Consider the following 17332-nt stretch of genomic DNA (forward strand, 5'->3'; position numbering starts at 1 on the left):
CATAAAATGAGTTATGAAGCATCCCATCTTATTCAATTTTTTGGAAGAGTGTGAGAAGGATAGGAATTAAATCTTTGAGTGTTTGGTAGAATTTACCAGAGAAGCTGTCTGATCCTCAGCTTTTGTTTTTTGGGAGATTTTTTTTTCTTTTTTTTTTGGTGAGGAAAATTCACCCTGAGCTAACATCCATTTCCAATCTTCCTCTTTTTTTGCTTGAGGAAGATTAGCCCTGAGCTAACATCTGTGCCAGTCTTCCTCTGTTTTGTATGTGGGACACCGCCACAGCATGGATGATGAGTGGAGCAGGTCTGTGGCTGGGATCCAAACCTGCAAACCCAGGCCACCAAGCAGATCGTGGGAGATGTTTGATTTTGTTGATTGAAATTGAACAGTTGATTACTGTTTCAATTTCTTTACTTGTGATTGGTCTATTCAGATTCTCTGTTTCTTCTTGATTCGGTTTTGGGAGGTTGTGTGATTCTAAGAATTTATTCATTTCTTCTAGGTTATCCAATTTGTTGATGTATAATTTTTCATAGTACTCTCTTACAATTTTTGTATTTCTGTGGTATCCATTGTAATTTCTCCTCTTTCATTTCTGATTTTATTGATTCGAGCCTTCTCTCTTTTTTTCCTACTGAGTCTAGTTAAGAGTTTGTCAATTTTGTTCATCTTTTCAAAGAACCAGCTCTTAGTTTCATTGGTCCTTTCCATTGTCTTTCTAGTCTCTATTTCATTTATTTCTGCTCTGATTTTTTGTATTTCCTTTCTTCTACTGACTTTGGGATTCATTTGTTCATCTTTTTCTATTTCTTTTAGGTGTAGTGTTAGATTGTTTATTTGAGATTTTTCTTATTTGTTGAGGTAGGCCTGTATTGCTATATGCGTCCCTCTTTGTACTTCTTTTGCTGCATCCCATAGGTTTTGGTATATTGTGTTTTCATTTTCATTTGTCTTCAGGTATTTTTTGATTTCACTTTTGATTTCTTCATTGATGCAGTAGTTGTTCAGTAGCATGTTATTTAATCTCCACATATTTGTGACTTTTCCAGCTTTTTTCTTGCGGTTGATTTCTAGTTTAATGCCATTGTGGTTGGAAAAGATGCTTGATATGATTTCAGTCTTCTTAAATTTATTGAGACTTGTTTTCCTTCCCAGCATATGGTCTATCTTTAAGAATGTTCCATGTGCACTTGAAAAGGATGTGTATTCTGCTGCTGTTGGATGGAATGTTCTCTATGTATCTATTAAGTTCATCTGGGCTAGTGTTTCACTTAAGTCCAATGTTTCCTTGTTGACTTTCTGTCTGGATGATCTACCCATTGACGTTAGTGGGATATTAAAGTCCCCTACTATTATTGTGTTGCTGTCAATTTCTCCCTTTAGGTCTTTTAATATTTGCTTTATATACTTTGATGCTCCTATGTTAGGTGCATTTATGTTAGTAAAGTTATGTCTTGTTGGTGGAATGTCCCTTTTATCATTGTACAATGTCCATCTTTGTCTCTTGTTATCTTTTTTGGCTTGAAGTCTGTTTTGTCTGATATAAGGATGGCTAACCCGCTTTCTTTTGGTTGCCATTTGCTTGGAGTATCATCTTCCATCCCTTCACTCTGAGCCTATGTTTGTCTTTAGAGCTGAGATGGGTCTCCTGGAGGCAGCATATCGTTGGGTCTTGTTTTTTAATCCATCCAGCAACTCTGTGTCTTTTGGTTGGTGAATTTAATCCATTTACATTTAGAGTGATTATTGATATATGAGAGCTTAATACTGCCATTTTATGTTTTGTTTTCTGGTTGTTCTATACTTCCATTGTTTCTTTTTCCTTGTATTTCTGTCTACCATTTCAGTTTGATGGTTTTCTGTGATGTTTTTCTCAGTTTTCTCTTTATTTATGATTTGTGACTTTGCTCTGATTTTTTGTTTTGTGGTTACCATAAACTTTGTATAAAAGATCTCACAGATGAGATAGTCCTTTTTCTGATAGCCTCTTATCTCCATTAGCCTATGCAGATTCCTTCCCTTTCCTCTTCCCCTTCTATGGTTTTGTTGTCACAAATTATCCCTTTTTGTATTGTGAGTTTGTTACCAGCTTGAAGTGGCTATAGTTATTTTCAATGCTTTCTTTCCCTTTAGCTTTTATGTTACAATTAAGTGTTTACTAACCTATTCTGATATAAAGTTGCGATTTTCTGATTCTGTCTATTTATCACCTTGTGCAAAGCTTTGTATACCTTTGCCTTTTTTTTTCAGGTAGAAGGGCTCCATTCGACATTTCTTGAAAGGCAGGTCTAGTGGTGATCAACTCCCTCAGCTTTTGTTTGTCTGGGAAAGCCTTTATTTCTCCTTCATATCTGAAGGATAACTTTGCTGGATAGAGTATTCTTTGCTGATAGTTTTTGTCTTTCAGTATTTTGAATATATCATTCCACTTTCTCCTAGCCTGTAAAATTCTGCTGAGAAATCAATGATAGCCTAATGGGTGTTCCTTTGTAAGTTATTTTCTTCTCTTTGGCCACCCTTAACATTCTTTTTTGTCATTGACTTTTGACAACTTTAATGTAATATGCCTTAGAGAGGTCTTTTTGCCTTGAGATAATCAGGTGTCCTAATAGCTTCATGTACTTGTATATCCAGTTCCTCCTCCAGGTTTGGGAAGTTCTCAGCTATTATTTCTTTAAATAAGCTCTCTGCTTCTTTCTCTCTCTCTTCTCCTTCTGGGATACCCTTTATCCTTATGTTGCTTTTCCTAATTGAGTCAGATGTTTCTCATAGAATTTCTCCATTTAAAAAAATCTTAGCTCTCTCTCCTCTTCCACTTGAATCATTTCTAGATTTCTGTCTTGAGCTTGCTAATTCTGTGTTTCATATGGTCTGCTCTATTTCCAAAGCTTTCTACTTTATTTTTCATCTCATTAATTGTGTTCTTCATCTCCATATTTTTTTTTTGAGTTTCAGTCTCTTTGGTGAAGTACTCCTTCTGTTCATTAGTTTTATTCCTGAGCTCATTGAACTGTCTTTCTGAGTTTTCTTGTAACTCGTTGAGTTTCTTCATGACAGCTATTTTGAATTCTCTGTCAGATCACAATCTTCTTAGACTTTAAGTTTGGTTTCTGGAGAGTTGTCATTTTCTTTCTGTGCTACCACGTTACTATAGTTCTTCATGGTGATTAATGAGTTATTTCTCTGCCAGCACATTTGTGGCAATAGAAGCCTTTCTTTTTTGGGTAAGAGTTTGGTTATTTTGATTCTGAGCTGCTTCTGGTTGTATTTGAGAGCCTGTGCTTTCTACTCTCCACTGCCTCTCCCAGAGGCATCAGTGCCCTCCTTGTGCTGCTTGTGCCTCCAAGGTTGCTAGTGCCTTGCTGCTTACGATGTCACTGCAGTTGTGGGTGTTGCCACTGGGTTCCCCAGGCTGTGAGCACTTCTGCTGCTTCTCGGGTCACCTGGGTCTCTTGTTCCATGTCTGGTTCTCTGCAGGCTCTCCACGGGCTCAAGTGCTGCTGCCACATGCACCACCTACGCTGCTGCTCCTGGGTTATCTGGGGGTGCTGGCAGCACTGCTGCCAGGGGCCTGGGTTCTTATATGCAGCCCCTGCTGCTGGTAGGGCTGGTGTTTGGGGTGCCGCCACTGAGGGCTGGGTCACAGGTACTGCTGTGACTCCTGAAGCCTCAGGTCATAGGTGAGACCCACCACTGCTGGGGGTGGCGTAGGGGCTAAGCCACAAGTGCCACTGTGTTTCCTGAAATCTCAGGTCACAGGTGCCATCTGCTACTGCTAGGGGAGGGGTAGAGCCTGAGCTGTGAGTGCTGCTGCTACTCCTGTAGCCTCTGGTCTCTGGTGCTAGTGTGCTTTTTGAAACTTCAAATCACAGGCACTGCTGCCGCTGCTGGGGTTATTTGCATCTTGGGTGCGGCCCCTGCTGCTGGAAGGGGTGGTGTCAGAGTCACCGCTGTCGGCTGGGTCACAAGTGTCTCACGGTTCTTAGAGTCTCCAGTCACAGGCCCACAATGATTCCTGGCACATCCGGGAGCGTGGGCTGCGTGGATTCCTGGGGCCTCCATTTGTGGGCATTACATCAGTGTTTGGGGCCTCTGTTCACAGGCACGGCCACAGATCCTGGAACCTCCAGTCTTGGGAGCTGCCGCCACTGCTCCCATAATTCCACTGTCTCCAGGAGGTCCTGTTTAGATCTATGGATCTCTCAGGTGTTCTGGTGTGCTGTGCAGAGAGTCCTTTGTTGGTCAATGGGTGTCCTACTGGTTGTAACTTAGAGGGGAGAGACAAGGGAACAACTCACTCAGCCACAATGCTGACTTCCAATTGTCTTTCTAATTTCTTGATGTTGTCTTTTGAAACAGAAAAATTTTAATTTTGATGAAGTCCAATTTATCTATTATTTCTTTTATTGCTTGTGCTTTAAATGTCAGATCTAAAAAACCATTGCCTAACCTGAGATCACAAAGATCTATTGGTACATTTTCTCTTAAGAGTTTTGTAGTTTCAGCTCTGAGATTTAGTTCTTTGATCCACTTTGAGTTAATTTTTGTATATGGCATGAGGTAGGAGTCAAACTTCATTCTTTTGCATGGAATATCTAGTTGTCCCAGCACCATTTGTTAAAATGATAATTCTTTTCCCCATTGGATTGTCTTGGTGCTCTTGTCAAAACCTATTCTCCATAAATGTAAGGTTTTTTTTTTTTTTTTTTTTCCTGGTTCTCAATTCTATGCGAGTATCTTATTCTTTATGCCAGTATCACACTATTTTGATTGCTGGAGCTTTAGAATAAGTTTTGAAATCAAGAAAGTGAGTCCTGCAATTTTGTTATTTTTCAAGAATGTTTTGGCTTTTGGGTCTCTTGCATTTTCTAATGAATTTTAGGATCAACTTGTCAATTATTGCAGAGAAGGCAGCTGGGATTTTGATAGGGATATTGCTATCAGTAATATAAAATCTTCCAATCCACAAATATGGGATATTTGTGGATTTCCACTTATTTAGGCCTTCTTTAATTTCTTTGAATAATGTTTTGTAGTTTTCAGTGTACAAGTCTTGTACTTTGGTTAAATTTATTCTCATGTATTTTATTCTCAAGTTTTATTCTCAAGTTTTTTGATGGTATGGTAAATGGAATTGCTTTCTTAATTTTATTTTCAGAGTTCATTATTAGAGTATACAAATACAGTTGATTTGTATATATTGAACTTGTAACCTGTAATCTTGTTGCACTTGTATGTTGGATGTAATAGGTTTTTTGTGGATTCCTTAGGATATTTTACATACAAGGTCATGTCCTCTGAAAATATAGTTTTGCTTCTTCCTCACCAATCTGGATGTCTTTTATTTATCTTTCTTGCCTGGTTGCCCTGTTTAGAACCTCCAATACAATGTTGAATAGAAGTGGTAACAGCAGACATCTTTTTCTTGTTCCTGATCTTAGGGGGAAAGCATCTAGTCTTTCACCATTAAGTATGATGTTAGCTGCAGGGTTTTGTAGATGCCCTTTATAAGGTTGATGAAATTCCCTTCTATTCGTAGTTAGCTGAGTGTTTTTATCATGAATAGGTGTTGAATTTTGTCAAATACTTTTTATGTATCTATTGAGATAATCATGTGGTTTTGTCCTTTATTCTATTAAAATGGTATATTACATTGACTGATTTCCATAAGTTAACCAAACCTTGTATTCTTGGGATAAATCTCATCTGGTTGTGGTATATAATCCTTTTTATATGTTGCTAAATTTGGATTGCTAGTTTTTTTGTTGAGGGCTTTTGCTTCTATATTCATAAGGAATATTGGTCTGTTGTTTTCTTGTGATATCTTTGTTTTTGGTATCAGGGTAATATTGGCCTCATGGAATGAGTTGGAAGGTGTTTCCTGGTCTTCATTTTTTTGGCAGAGTTTCTGCAGGATTAGTGTTAGTTCTTCTTTAAACCTTTGTTAGACTTCACCACTATAGATATCTGGGCCTGAGATTTTCTTTTTGTGAAGTTTTTTGACTTGGGTTTCTTTTTAAAACAAATTTTTTTTAGAACATCCTTTGGAAGGCTTACCTCATACCGTAAACGCTGGCATTACCTCATAATGATGGACCTGGAATGGACAAGATTATTCACTTTTTCTTTATAAACCTTTATTATTATCTTTACTTTCTTAAAATGCACATGTATTATTTAGCAATTTAAAATATTAAAAAGTAAATTCAGTCACAAAGATAACTAAAAAAAGAAAAACAGAAAAACCTCCCAAAACTTGCTATCCCTCTTTCAACTAGATTTAGTAAATATTTAAATATTCTGTAACTGCCACTGATTAAAACTTAGAGTGAGGAGGAATTTTGGTCTAAATTAGTAAAATGCAGATTTATAAAATTAATCTCTGAAGAAATTTTATTTTCATAATCTATCTCTAGAGCCTGGTAAAGTGTTGCTAAGTACTAAGATCTATCCAAAAAAGAAATTAAGAAAACACTCCTCTTTACAATAGCATCAAAAAGAGTAAAATACTTAGGAATAAATTTTTCCAAGGAGGGGAAAGATATATACACTGCAAACTATAAAGCATTGATGGAAGAAATGGAAGAAGACACAAATAAATGGAAATATATCCTGTGTACATGGATTGGAAGAATTAATATTGTTAAAATTTCTGTACAGTGCAAAACGATTAACAGATTCAGTGCAATCCCTATCAAAATTCCAACAGCATTTTCCACAGAAATAGAAAAAAAATTCCTAAAATTCATATGGAACCACAAAAGACCCCAAATAGCCAAAGCAATTTTGAACAAGAAGAACAAATATGTAGGCACCACACTACTTGATTTCAAAATAAACTACAAAGCTATAGTAATCAAAGCAGTATAGTATTGGCATAAAACCAGAAACATAGACTAGTGGAACAGAATAGAGAGCCCAGAAATAAACCCATGCATATATGGTCAACTCGTCTTTGAAAAGGGCACCAAGAATACCAAATGGGGAAATGATAGTCTCTTCAATAAATGGTGCTGGGAAAACTGGATATCCACATGCAAAAGAATGAAATTGGATTCATAGCTTACACCATACAGAAAAATCAACTCAAAATGGATTAAAGATTTAAACATAAGACCATAAAATTCCTGGAAGAAAACATAGGGACAAGATTCCTTGACATTGATCTTGGCAATGATTTCTTGGGTAAGACACCAAAAGCACAGGCAACAAAAGCAAAAGTAAATAAGTGAGATTACATCAAACTAAAAAGCTTCTGTATAGCAAAGGAAACAATCAACAAATGAAAAGGCAACCTGAAGAATGAGAGAAAATATTTGCAAACCATATATTTGATAAGGGATTAATATCCAAAATATATAAGGAACTCCTACAACTGAATAGCAAAAAAGCAAATAACCCCATTAAAAAAAGAGTCAAAGGACCTGAATAGACATTTCTCCAAAGAAGACATACAAATGGCCAACAGGCATATGAAAATGTGCTCAGCACCACTAATCATTAGCGAAATGCAAGTCAAAACCACAATGAGGGCCGGCCCCGTGGCTTAGTGGTTGGGTGAGCGCGCTCCACTGCTGGCGACCCGGGTTCGGATCCTGGGCGCGCACCGACGCGCTGCTTCTCTGGCCATGCTGAGGCCGTGTCCCACATACAGCAACTAGAAGGATGTGCAGCTATGACACACAGCTATCTACTGGGGCTTTGGGGGGAAAAAATAAATAAATAAAATCTTTAAAAAAAAAAAAAAAAACCACAATGAGATATCACTTCACACCTGTTAGGATGGCTATTATTAAAAAAGAAAATAAAAGATAAATGTTGGTGAGGATGTAGAGAAAAGGTGCACTGTTGGTGGGAATGTAAATTGATACAGCCGTTATGGAAAACAGTAAGAAATTTCCTCAAAAAATTAAAAATAGAACTACCATGTGATCCAGCAATCCCACTTCTGGTATTTATCCAAAAGAATTGAAATCAGGATCTCAGAGAGATACCTGCATTTTCATGTTCATTGCAACATTATTCACAATAGCCAAGATATGGAAACAACCTAAATGTTCATGAACAGACTAATAAATAAAGAAATTGTGATATATACATACAACAGGATATTATTCAGCCTTAAGAAAGAAGAAATCCTGCCATTTACAACAGCATGGATGGACCTGGAGGACATTATGCTAAGTGAAATAAGCCAGACACAGGACAACAAATACTGTGTGATCTTACTTATATGTAGAATCTAAAATAGTCAGACTCATAGGGGCAGAGAGTAGAATGGTGGTTGCCAGGAGCTGGAGTGAGGCGAAAAGGAGGAGGTGATGGTTAAAGGGTACAAACTTTCAGTTATGGAAGATAAAGAAATTCTATAGATCTCCTACGAGGCATAGTGCCTATAGCTAACAATATTGTATTGTATACTTAAAATTTGCTAAGAGGGTAGATCTTATGTTAAGTGTTTTTACCTCAAAAAATTAATAAGTAGTGGGAAGAAATTTTGGGAGATGATGGATATGTCTATGGCCATGATGGCAGTGATGGTTTCATCAAACTCATCAAGTTGTATACATTAAATACGGATAGCTTTTTACATGTCAATAATACCTCAATAAAGTGGTTTAAAAAATTACTGAGAAGGAAGGACTTACTTCTGCCATTTTGTCATTTATTTTCTGTGTGTCTTATATCTTTTTTGTCCCTTGTTTCCTCCATTACTGCCTTCTTTTGTGTTTAGTTGTTTTTTTGTGGTGACACATTTTGATTCCCTTTTGTGTGTATTCTATAGATATTTTCTTTGTGGTTACCATAGGGATTACATATAAACACCATAAAGTCATAACAAGCTAATTTGAATTTATACCAACTTAACTTTAATTGTATACAAAATCTCTACTCCTATAGAGCCCCATTCCCTGCCTCCACTTTATGTTATTGATGTCACAGATTACATGTTTATAATTGTATACCCACCAACATAGATTTATAATTATTTTTTATATCAGTCTTTTAAGTCCTGCAGAAAATAAAAAGAGGAATTATAAATCAAAATTATAATCATACTGACTTTTATATTTGCCTGTGTATTTACCTTTACTGGAGAACTTTATGTCTCCACGTTGGCTTCAAGTTACTGTCTAGTGTCCTTTCATTGCTTGCTGCAGGACTCCCTTTAGAATTTCCTGTAGGGAAGGCCTAGTGGTTATGAACTCACTCAGCTTTTGTTTATCTGGGAATGTCTTAATTTCTCTCTCACTTTTGAAGGACAGTTTTGCCAGATATAGAATTCTTAGTTGACAGTTTTTTTTTCTTTCAACACTTTTTTTTTAAAAAACACTTTTAAGGCCTTCAGGCATCCGCGATATCTGCTGAGAAATCAGCTGATAATCTTGTTGTGGGTCCCTCGTATGTGATGAGTTGCTTCTCTCTTGCTGCTTTCAAGATACTCTTTGTCTTTTGACAGTTTGATTGTAATGTGTCTTGGTGTTGGTCTTTTTGGGTTTATCATACTTGGAGTTTGTTGGGCTTCTTGGAGTTTCAGATTCATGTAGTTCATCAAATTTGTGAAGTTTTTGGCCATTATTTCTTCAAATAATCTCTCTGTCCCTTCCTCTCTTTCTTCTCCATTAGGGATCCCCATAATGTGTATAGTGATCCACTTGATTGTGTCCCACAAGTACCGTAGGCTCTGTTTACTTCATTCTTTTTTCTTTCTGCTCCTCAGACTCAATAATTTCAATTGTCCTGTCTTCATGTTTGCTTATCCTTCTTCTGGCTGCTCAACTCTGCTGTTTATCCTGTCTATTGAATTTTTAAATTTCAGTTATTGTAGTTTCCAGCTTCAGAATTTCTGTTTCAGTCCTTTTTATAATTTCTGTCTTTTTATTGGTGATATTCTCATTTTGATTATATATTGTTTTCTTGACTTCCTTTGGTTCTTTGTCCATGTTTTCCTATAGCTCTTTGAGCATATTTAAGACAGTTTTTTAAAAGTCTTTGTCTTGTAAGCCTGGTGTCTGGGTTTCCTCAAGGACAGTTTCTGTCAATGTAATTTGTTTCTTTGAATGGGCCATGTTTTCTTGTTTCTTTTTATGACTTGTGATTTGTTTGTTTAAAATTGGACATTTGAAAAAACAGCCACCTCTCCTACTCTTTGCAGACTGGCTCTGTGCTGGGGCAGTTCTTCACAGATTACCTGGGCTTGCTCTGAGCCTAAGGATCAGTCTCAGGTGAAAGCTTAAATTCTGCTCAGGTATTTTCTGAGTATGCATCTTGCCTTGGCCTGCATGTTGCTTTCTCAATTCCTCTGTATACACAGTTGCTTTTGAATGCCTTAATTTCTCAAAAAGTCTCACCCAACTTCTCCTCAGGACCTTAGATGGCCTATTGCATGTCTCTACCTGTATCTCTTGACCCAGGTATGTGTGGGTCTTTAGTCTCCCTGCAGCTTTCATGAGCAGCACCTGATGTTTTCCTACCTGAGATCTGAGTTAGACAAAACAGAGACCAATCTTTCAGTCTTCCTCCAGAGAGGTCAGAATTTTGTAAACAAGGTCTCTTCTGCTCTCTGTGGTTTGAGGAAGGGAAGTAGGAGCTGGGTTTCTGTCTCCTCCGGACCAAGACCACTGACGTGCTGGGGAGGGGATAAGACAAGGGCAAGTAAGACTGCCACAAAACTTTTCCTAACACTTTGAAGGTGACTTTTTCTTGATTGGGTATTCATTTGGTTGCTGTAAAACTTTGACTAGTTTTCAGAACTCCAACCAGGTTAGTTTAGCCAGTTTCTGTTTTATTTTTATTTAATTTTTATGTATTTTCTAGTCCATCATTTGCTGACATCATTAAGTATATGTCAGTTCTTAATGAGCAATTCTGAGAGCCATTTTTCATCAGAGTAAAAATTAATAACTTATCTTCTTGGTGATATATTTGTAGAATTGAATGGAGCTACAACAGGGATTTGTGTTTACTCTGACTGGAGGCAGTCTAGCTTAATGGTTAAGGGAAGGAATTTTGGATAGGGTACAAATGAATCCCAGCTTGGCTTCTTATGAGGAAGTTATTTAACCTTTCAATATCTCAGTTTTACCTTCTGAAAAATAAGTATAACAAATGTTAGGTGGTTGAGAGGGGTTAACAAAATGATTCTCCTCAAAAAACACTTATCAAGTGCTCAACAAATATCAATAATCTTATAAAAATTACTTCATATGTCTATTGTTTACAGCTCCACCCACTGAGTGGCCACATATATTGATGACTACCCTTTAGTCCAGGCATATTAAGTACATATTATTTTTTGAGTAGCTACAAAGAGCTTTCTGACTATTTTTACCCAATGTTTTTAATTCTATGGATCTAAGTAGGGATATTGCTCTCCAAAAAACTTCAGGGATTACAAAGATAGAAAAGATGATACTACTCAATACTAGCTAGCAAGGGTGTGGTGAGATGGGTGTTCACATACTGTTGATGGAAACTGCAATTAGTAGAGCTTTTTTGGAAAGCAAAATGGCGCTGTAGGGAAGCAGCCCTAAAAACGTTCATACCCTTTTACTGAGTCATTCTATCCTAAGGAGATCTAAGGAAACTGTCAGAGATGCAAAGATACAACTATCATCCACTCGTTTATTCACTTAAGAAATATCTGATACCTGCTAAGTGCCGGGTGTTAACTCTAGGCTTTGTGATCAAGACCCAGCTTCTGTTCTCAGGGAGCTTTAAAATGGAAAGTTGGAAACACTATGAATGTGCAATAATAGAGAAAGGGTCAAATAAATTTTGTTCATCCATAAGATGGAATATTATGAAGCTTTGAAAAAATCATGTTTTGAAGAATTTTTAATGCAAGGGGGTATGTGCTGATTGCATAATGTTATTAAAAAAGACAAAAGCTTTATTTAGCATAATATTAATTTTGTTTTAAAAATATACAAATACGTACATAGAAAAAAGCCTAGAAATACACCAAAATGTTAATAATGGTTATCTCTGGTTGATGGTGTAATGGATGATTTAAAGTTTTTCTTTGTATTTTTCTATTTAAATACAGAAATATATATATATATATTTTAAATCTTTTAAAATAAATATTTTTGGAATGAGCATATGTTACTTTTATAAGCAGAAAAAAAATATACGTACTTTCAAGGAGAGAGATTTTGGAAGAGAATGTTTATAGTGTTCAGGGGAAATGAGAGATGCTTTTGTACTGGGCACTCCTTCATCCTGGAGGTCCAGGAAAGAGAGGGCAAGGGGAGGGGAGAGTAGATAAGTGGAACAGCCCATTTTCTGGTTGTGTAGTCTCTTCTTTTTACCTCCCTTCTGCTTGGCTTAGGATCGGACCCAATCGGTAAAAGGCTGACTTTCAGAAAAATCATAGAAATGTATCCTTTCCTCATTGGACCTTCCTTTTTTATGGGGAAGGCAGTGACAGCATTTCTTTTGCACTGCCTTCCTAATGCCATCTGCATATAGCAGATCACAAAATATGCACTATCTTTTCCTTCCTAGGTTTTTTTTTTTTTTCAGTTTTGGGTGGATATTATTAGTACCTTCTGATCTTTTTGCAAATATGGGAACTGTATGATTTTTATTTTCAGTAAAAACCGAACCACCTGAGATTTACAGTGTGAAACCAGTTTTGGGCGTCAAACGAATGGTTCAAATAAAATGGAAAAGGCCTGTGTTGGCACCTGCTTCAACTACTTTAAAGTACATGCTTCGATTCAGAACAGTAAATAGTGCCCACTGGGTAAGTTATGCCATTATAATATTTCTATTAGAGGGCTCAAAGAAGAGAATTATTGACAACTTTTGTTGACCTGGAATCATTTTTTCCATTTTCTAAATTGAAAATAGGAGATAGATAATAGTGAATACTTTTCTTCCCAGGTTCCCATTTGGGTCTTTTAGATTGGAAAAGTGTTTTTTTTTTTTCGTGAGCCCTGAGCTAACATCTGTTGCCAATCTTCCTCTTTTTGCTTGAGGAAGATCGCCCCTGAGCTAACACCCATGCCAATCTTCTTCTATTTTGTATGTGGGATGCCACCACAGCATGGCTTGGCAAGTGGTATGTATGTCCACGCCTGGGATCCGAACTGGCGAACCTCAGGCCACCAAAGTGGAATGCGCGGACTTAACCACTTTGCCACCGGGCCAGCCCTGGAAAAGTGTTTTATTATAGGCATCTTGCATTCTGAGCACAGGGACGTATTAAAGAGTAAGAAATTTCAACAAGTGTTGATTTAAGCCTTTTGCACATTTTTTTATTGGATGGTCTGATTTTTTAATTGATTTGTAGGAGTTCCTTATATATTCTATTTATGAGTCTGTTATTTGTTATGTGTGTTGCAAACATCTCTCATTATATGGCTTGCCTTTTCACTCTCTTACTGGTGACTTTGGATGAATAGAACTTCTTAATTTTAATACTGTCAAATTTCATCAATCTTTTCCTTTATTCTTAATGCTTTTTGTATCTTAAGAAATATTTTCTTACTTCAGATTTCAGTATTCTCATATTTCCATTAATGTAGCCTGAAATTATATCAACATTTTTTTTGGCAACCACCTTACATTTTTGACTCTTAATTACCTCCTAGCCAGTTAAATCAGTTAAATCTTTAAGACTTTTTCCCCACACAAGATTTGCTAGTAAAACACATCTCCACTGTCTTATAACTTGTTGGTTTTTAACCTAAGTGCAGGTGTTTTATTTATTCCTATTGAATTTCTTCATGTTCATCTTATCCATCATTTCAGCCCATTTAGAATCTTTATTCTATCACCCCAAACTTACAGTTAACTTTCTACTTTCTAACTTTTCAGTATCTTCCGGTTTGATAACACTCACTTCTATACCTTTATCTCATCATTAATGAAAGTAGTGACTACATCAGAGGCCTGTGGTAAATCAGTAGAGACCATCCAGAGACATCAACCTCTCCTTCTTTGAGTGTGGTCATTTACTCAGGCTTCTTTGAATATACCTAATTACCACTGGAATCATTCAGCCTACTTTTTAAATCTTGTTTATGAGGCTATCACTAGGCCTTTTTGTTTGCTGAAACCCATAGATACCATGTCTGTTGCATCCTCTCCTTGTCTAGCACTCTTTCAGAAAAGAAAATTGGTTAAGTTTCACTTGTCTTGTGTTCAAGACAAGAGAAATAATGATGTCCACTCCTCCTTTCAGGTTCATTTCTATGCCAGCTCTGGAACCATTCTCCTAGAACCTGACTACATGTAACATAAGACTCACTGATTTGTAGTTCCTGGAACTCAGAAGGGAACCCCTTAGCAGGGCAGTCCCTGGCACAACATAAGCTCATCTTCCTTCACACCACATGTCATGGTCTCAGTGAACCTGAGGAGTTTCTAAAGTAATCTATTGTCTAGCAACCCTTGATTTCTTCTATTTGTCTGGTCCCAGAGTCCTATGGCTGCTGGAATAGAATTCAACAAGAAAAATAAAGGAGATCTATGTCCCTCTAAAAAATTACTAAACCATGTACAACACTAGGTGAGGACAGGATGTGTAAACTACCCCAACTCCCAGCATCCTATGCCCACTTCTTTGACAAACTCACCTACATCTGCACTCGTCTTTGCCTCCTTGCTTCTAGACCCTGAGGTCAGAGGTTTTTCCTCCTGTTCTCCTGGAGGAAGTGGGAAGGAAAGTGGAATGTGCAGCCAATATCTCTTTCTTTTCAGCTTTGGAGCACAATCAAGTCTACTCAGTTCTAAATCCAGCTAAGTCAACCCGAACTTCTATGGATGGTTCCCATTATCTATGGAAGAAGGTCCAAAACCTTAACCCTCCAAGACCTGGCCCCTATCGACCCCTCCAACCTCATCTTTTCATCTTGCCTTTGCTTCTCAAGTAATTCTGAATTGCTAGTTTCCCTTGCATCATGTCATCTCACTATTCGTGCTTCTGCCTAGAACACCCTCTGCCTTTGTACCTCTACTCCTGCCCCAAACCTTGCTAGATCTATTCATCTCTCAGAACTCAGGTCTGACATATTTCCTTCTGAGAGCCTAAGCTAGGCACTCGTCCTCTGTCACTGCACGTCTTGCTCCACACAGTCATTTAAAGTCATCTCTCCCAGCGTTAGACTGTAAGTTCCTCAAACACAGAGACCTTGGTTTTCATCTTTGTTTTCCCATTGTCTGGCACATGGCCTCAATAAATGTTTGTTTAACTAAACTAAACCATATAAAAGCTAATTCTAAAATCCCAATATGTCTGTATAGCAAGACTCATATTTGTATGATGCTATGTGGGTTACAAAGTGCTTTCTTATACTCCAAACTATTTAATCTTTGCAAATATCCTATAAATGAGGCATCACAATTCTTATTTTTACAGATTATAAAATTGCAATGTAGAGAGTTTAAATCACCTGTCCAAGATTGCAAGGTTTGTAAGTTGCAGACCTGAGCCCAGGTTTTCTGACTCCAAGTTCAGTCATTCATTTGACATACTTTAGCAACCTCCACACCACCTTCCTGTGGCCCTAATCTAAAGGGTTTCCACCTTTATAAATTGGATCCATGTGAACCCTTTACAAAAGTCTTAAAACAAGACTGTTTTAAGAGTTCGATTTAGGCTTCGAACCAAAACTTCTCACTCATCTCTTAAGACGTAAGCACTTTGGGTGAGCTAGGATTTGGCACAAAGTATAGAGTGTTAGAAACAAACATGATGAAGTTAATTATTGTTTTGGTAGGAGTCCATTGCCTGGGTTGGGTTGGGAAGTTTTATATTTAAGCCTCTATATGGAGGATCAATTGATCCTGGACCCTGTGAGGGCCAAAGGCACTTAGTCTGGACAAAAAGCCAAAGTAAAAGAAGCCTTAGATGCACACTGTTTGAAAGACTGAGCAGCTATTTTTTTTTTTTCTTTTGAGGCTAGGCTGAGAAGAACTGGCTTGCATAGCTGCATTAGGCACAGCTTTCTGAACATGAGTGTGAGGAGACCCAGCAGGCAGGCCGTGCCTGTGCTGAGGGTACTAGCAAAGCAGGAGGAAAAACTCACAAGCTTTTTAAAAAAGAATATTATATAATTTAAAAAGCATGAGAAGTAAAATAGAACTTTATTAGACTTCCTTGCACCTATTTTATGGCTTAATATTGTTTTTATTTTGATTTACTTGTGGAGGGCACCATGTGGTTGGCCTTCTCCTAAAGGTCTTGATCTGGTTCCAACTGGGCCCCATAACCGGGGTAAGTTGGGGAGGCTACTTTCCCAGAGATGGTGGGTTGTCCTAAGCTGTGTTGCCAACAACCCTCTTCTGCCACTGCAACATCTCCAGGGGCTGTTGGAGGAGAGTGCTCAGGGAACCTGGGATTCAGCAGCGAAACTGCCTCATCTTTGGACCCTACTTCCTTGCTCCGATGCTGTCTCAGTGGGCTGGGAATTCAGAAGTGTCCATATGCAGCTGGGAGGCTCAGCTTTTTGCCACATACTCACATCCTCATTTTGCCCAATTTCCTTTAGGCCCAGGACCTATAATTATGTACTTATTTTCACAGCTGTTATATATGCGTAAGAAATATCAGGACTTCCTTCTCTCTCAGGGTTCTTTGGGACTAGTGTGCATACTCACAAAATGGACATGCCTATCAGTGCAGTTTATTTTTATTAATCAACTCAATATAAGTTTATGTAAACCAACAGCTAAAAGTTCATATTGCAGCAACAATGACCATGCTTAGAAAGAAATAGCTGAATTTTTAGTTTCTCTTGGAGGGCTGGGTCCAGAAAGGACTTTAGAGATTATATAAAGCAATACTAATGAGGAAACTCAAGTTTAGAAAGGAGAAATGATTTATTTACCTCTCCTCCCTCCCCAACCCAAGACAGTGTCAAAATGAATTTATGCATCCAGGCTGCTAAGATCTTTAGCAGCTTGACTGGTCACCCAAAAACCAGTCATTTCGAGTAGAAGATTTGGGTAAAGGGAAAGAGTCTAGGAGTGAGGAAATCTGTGTTCTGGTCCTAATTCTGCGGATAACAAAGGCTGAGGTAGTCCACAGTCACTTAACTTTTCTGAGGCTTGTTCGTGACATGAGGCTGAACTTAATATGGCTGAGCTCTGTGTTACCTGCTGTTCTGTGAGGCCTTATCTCTAGGTATTGGAGTCACCTGCACAGTTTAAACTGAGGCCCAAGATGCCCTGGGTCCCAGGACTCCACATTGCGTCTTCCAGAACAGCAAGACTCTGCTGACTCACATCCAGCCCAGAGGCAGGAATCTCTGCCTCACAAGCTTAGAGACAGGAAATGGGGAGGGTGGTGGTTCATGGGGTGGCTCACATCTATTTA

General features: G+C 37.8%; 1 protein-coding gene across 1 annotated transcript in view; it reads left to right on the forward strand.

Annotated features, from left to right (window-relative positions):
* IL31RA (interleukin 31 receptor A) overlaps window positions 1-17332 on the forward strand; it is a 60761-nt gene that overhangs the window by 15102 nt on the left and 28327 nt on the right. Inside the window, exon 4 of the mRNA XM_014781528.2 lies at window positions 12603-12754. Within this exon, the coding sequence (XP_014637014.2) occupies window positions 12603-12754 (152 nt within the window). The remainder of the gene's footprint in view (window positions 1-12602; window positions 12755-17332) is intronic.

This window comes from Ceratotherium simum, chromosome 18, assembly GCF_057802395.1.
Source record: "Ceratotherium simum simum isolate JZ-2026a chromosome 18, ASM5780239v1, whole genome shotgun sequence".
In the NCBI taxonomy this organism is placed as follows: domain Eukaryota; kingdom Metazoa; phylum Chordata; class Mammalia; order Perissodactyla; family Rhinocerotidae; genus Ceratotherium; species Ceratotherium simum.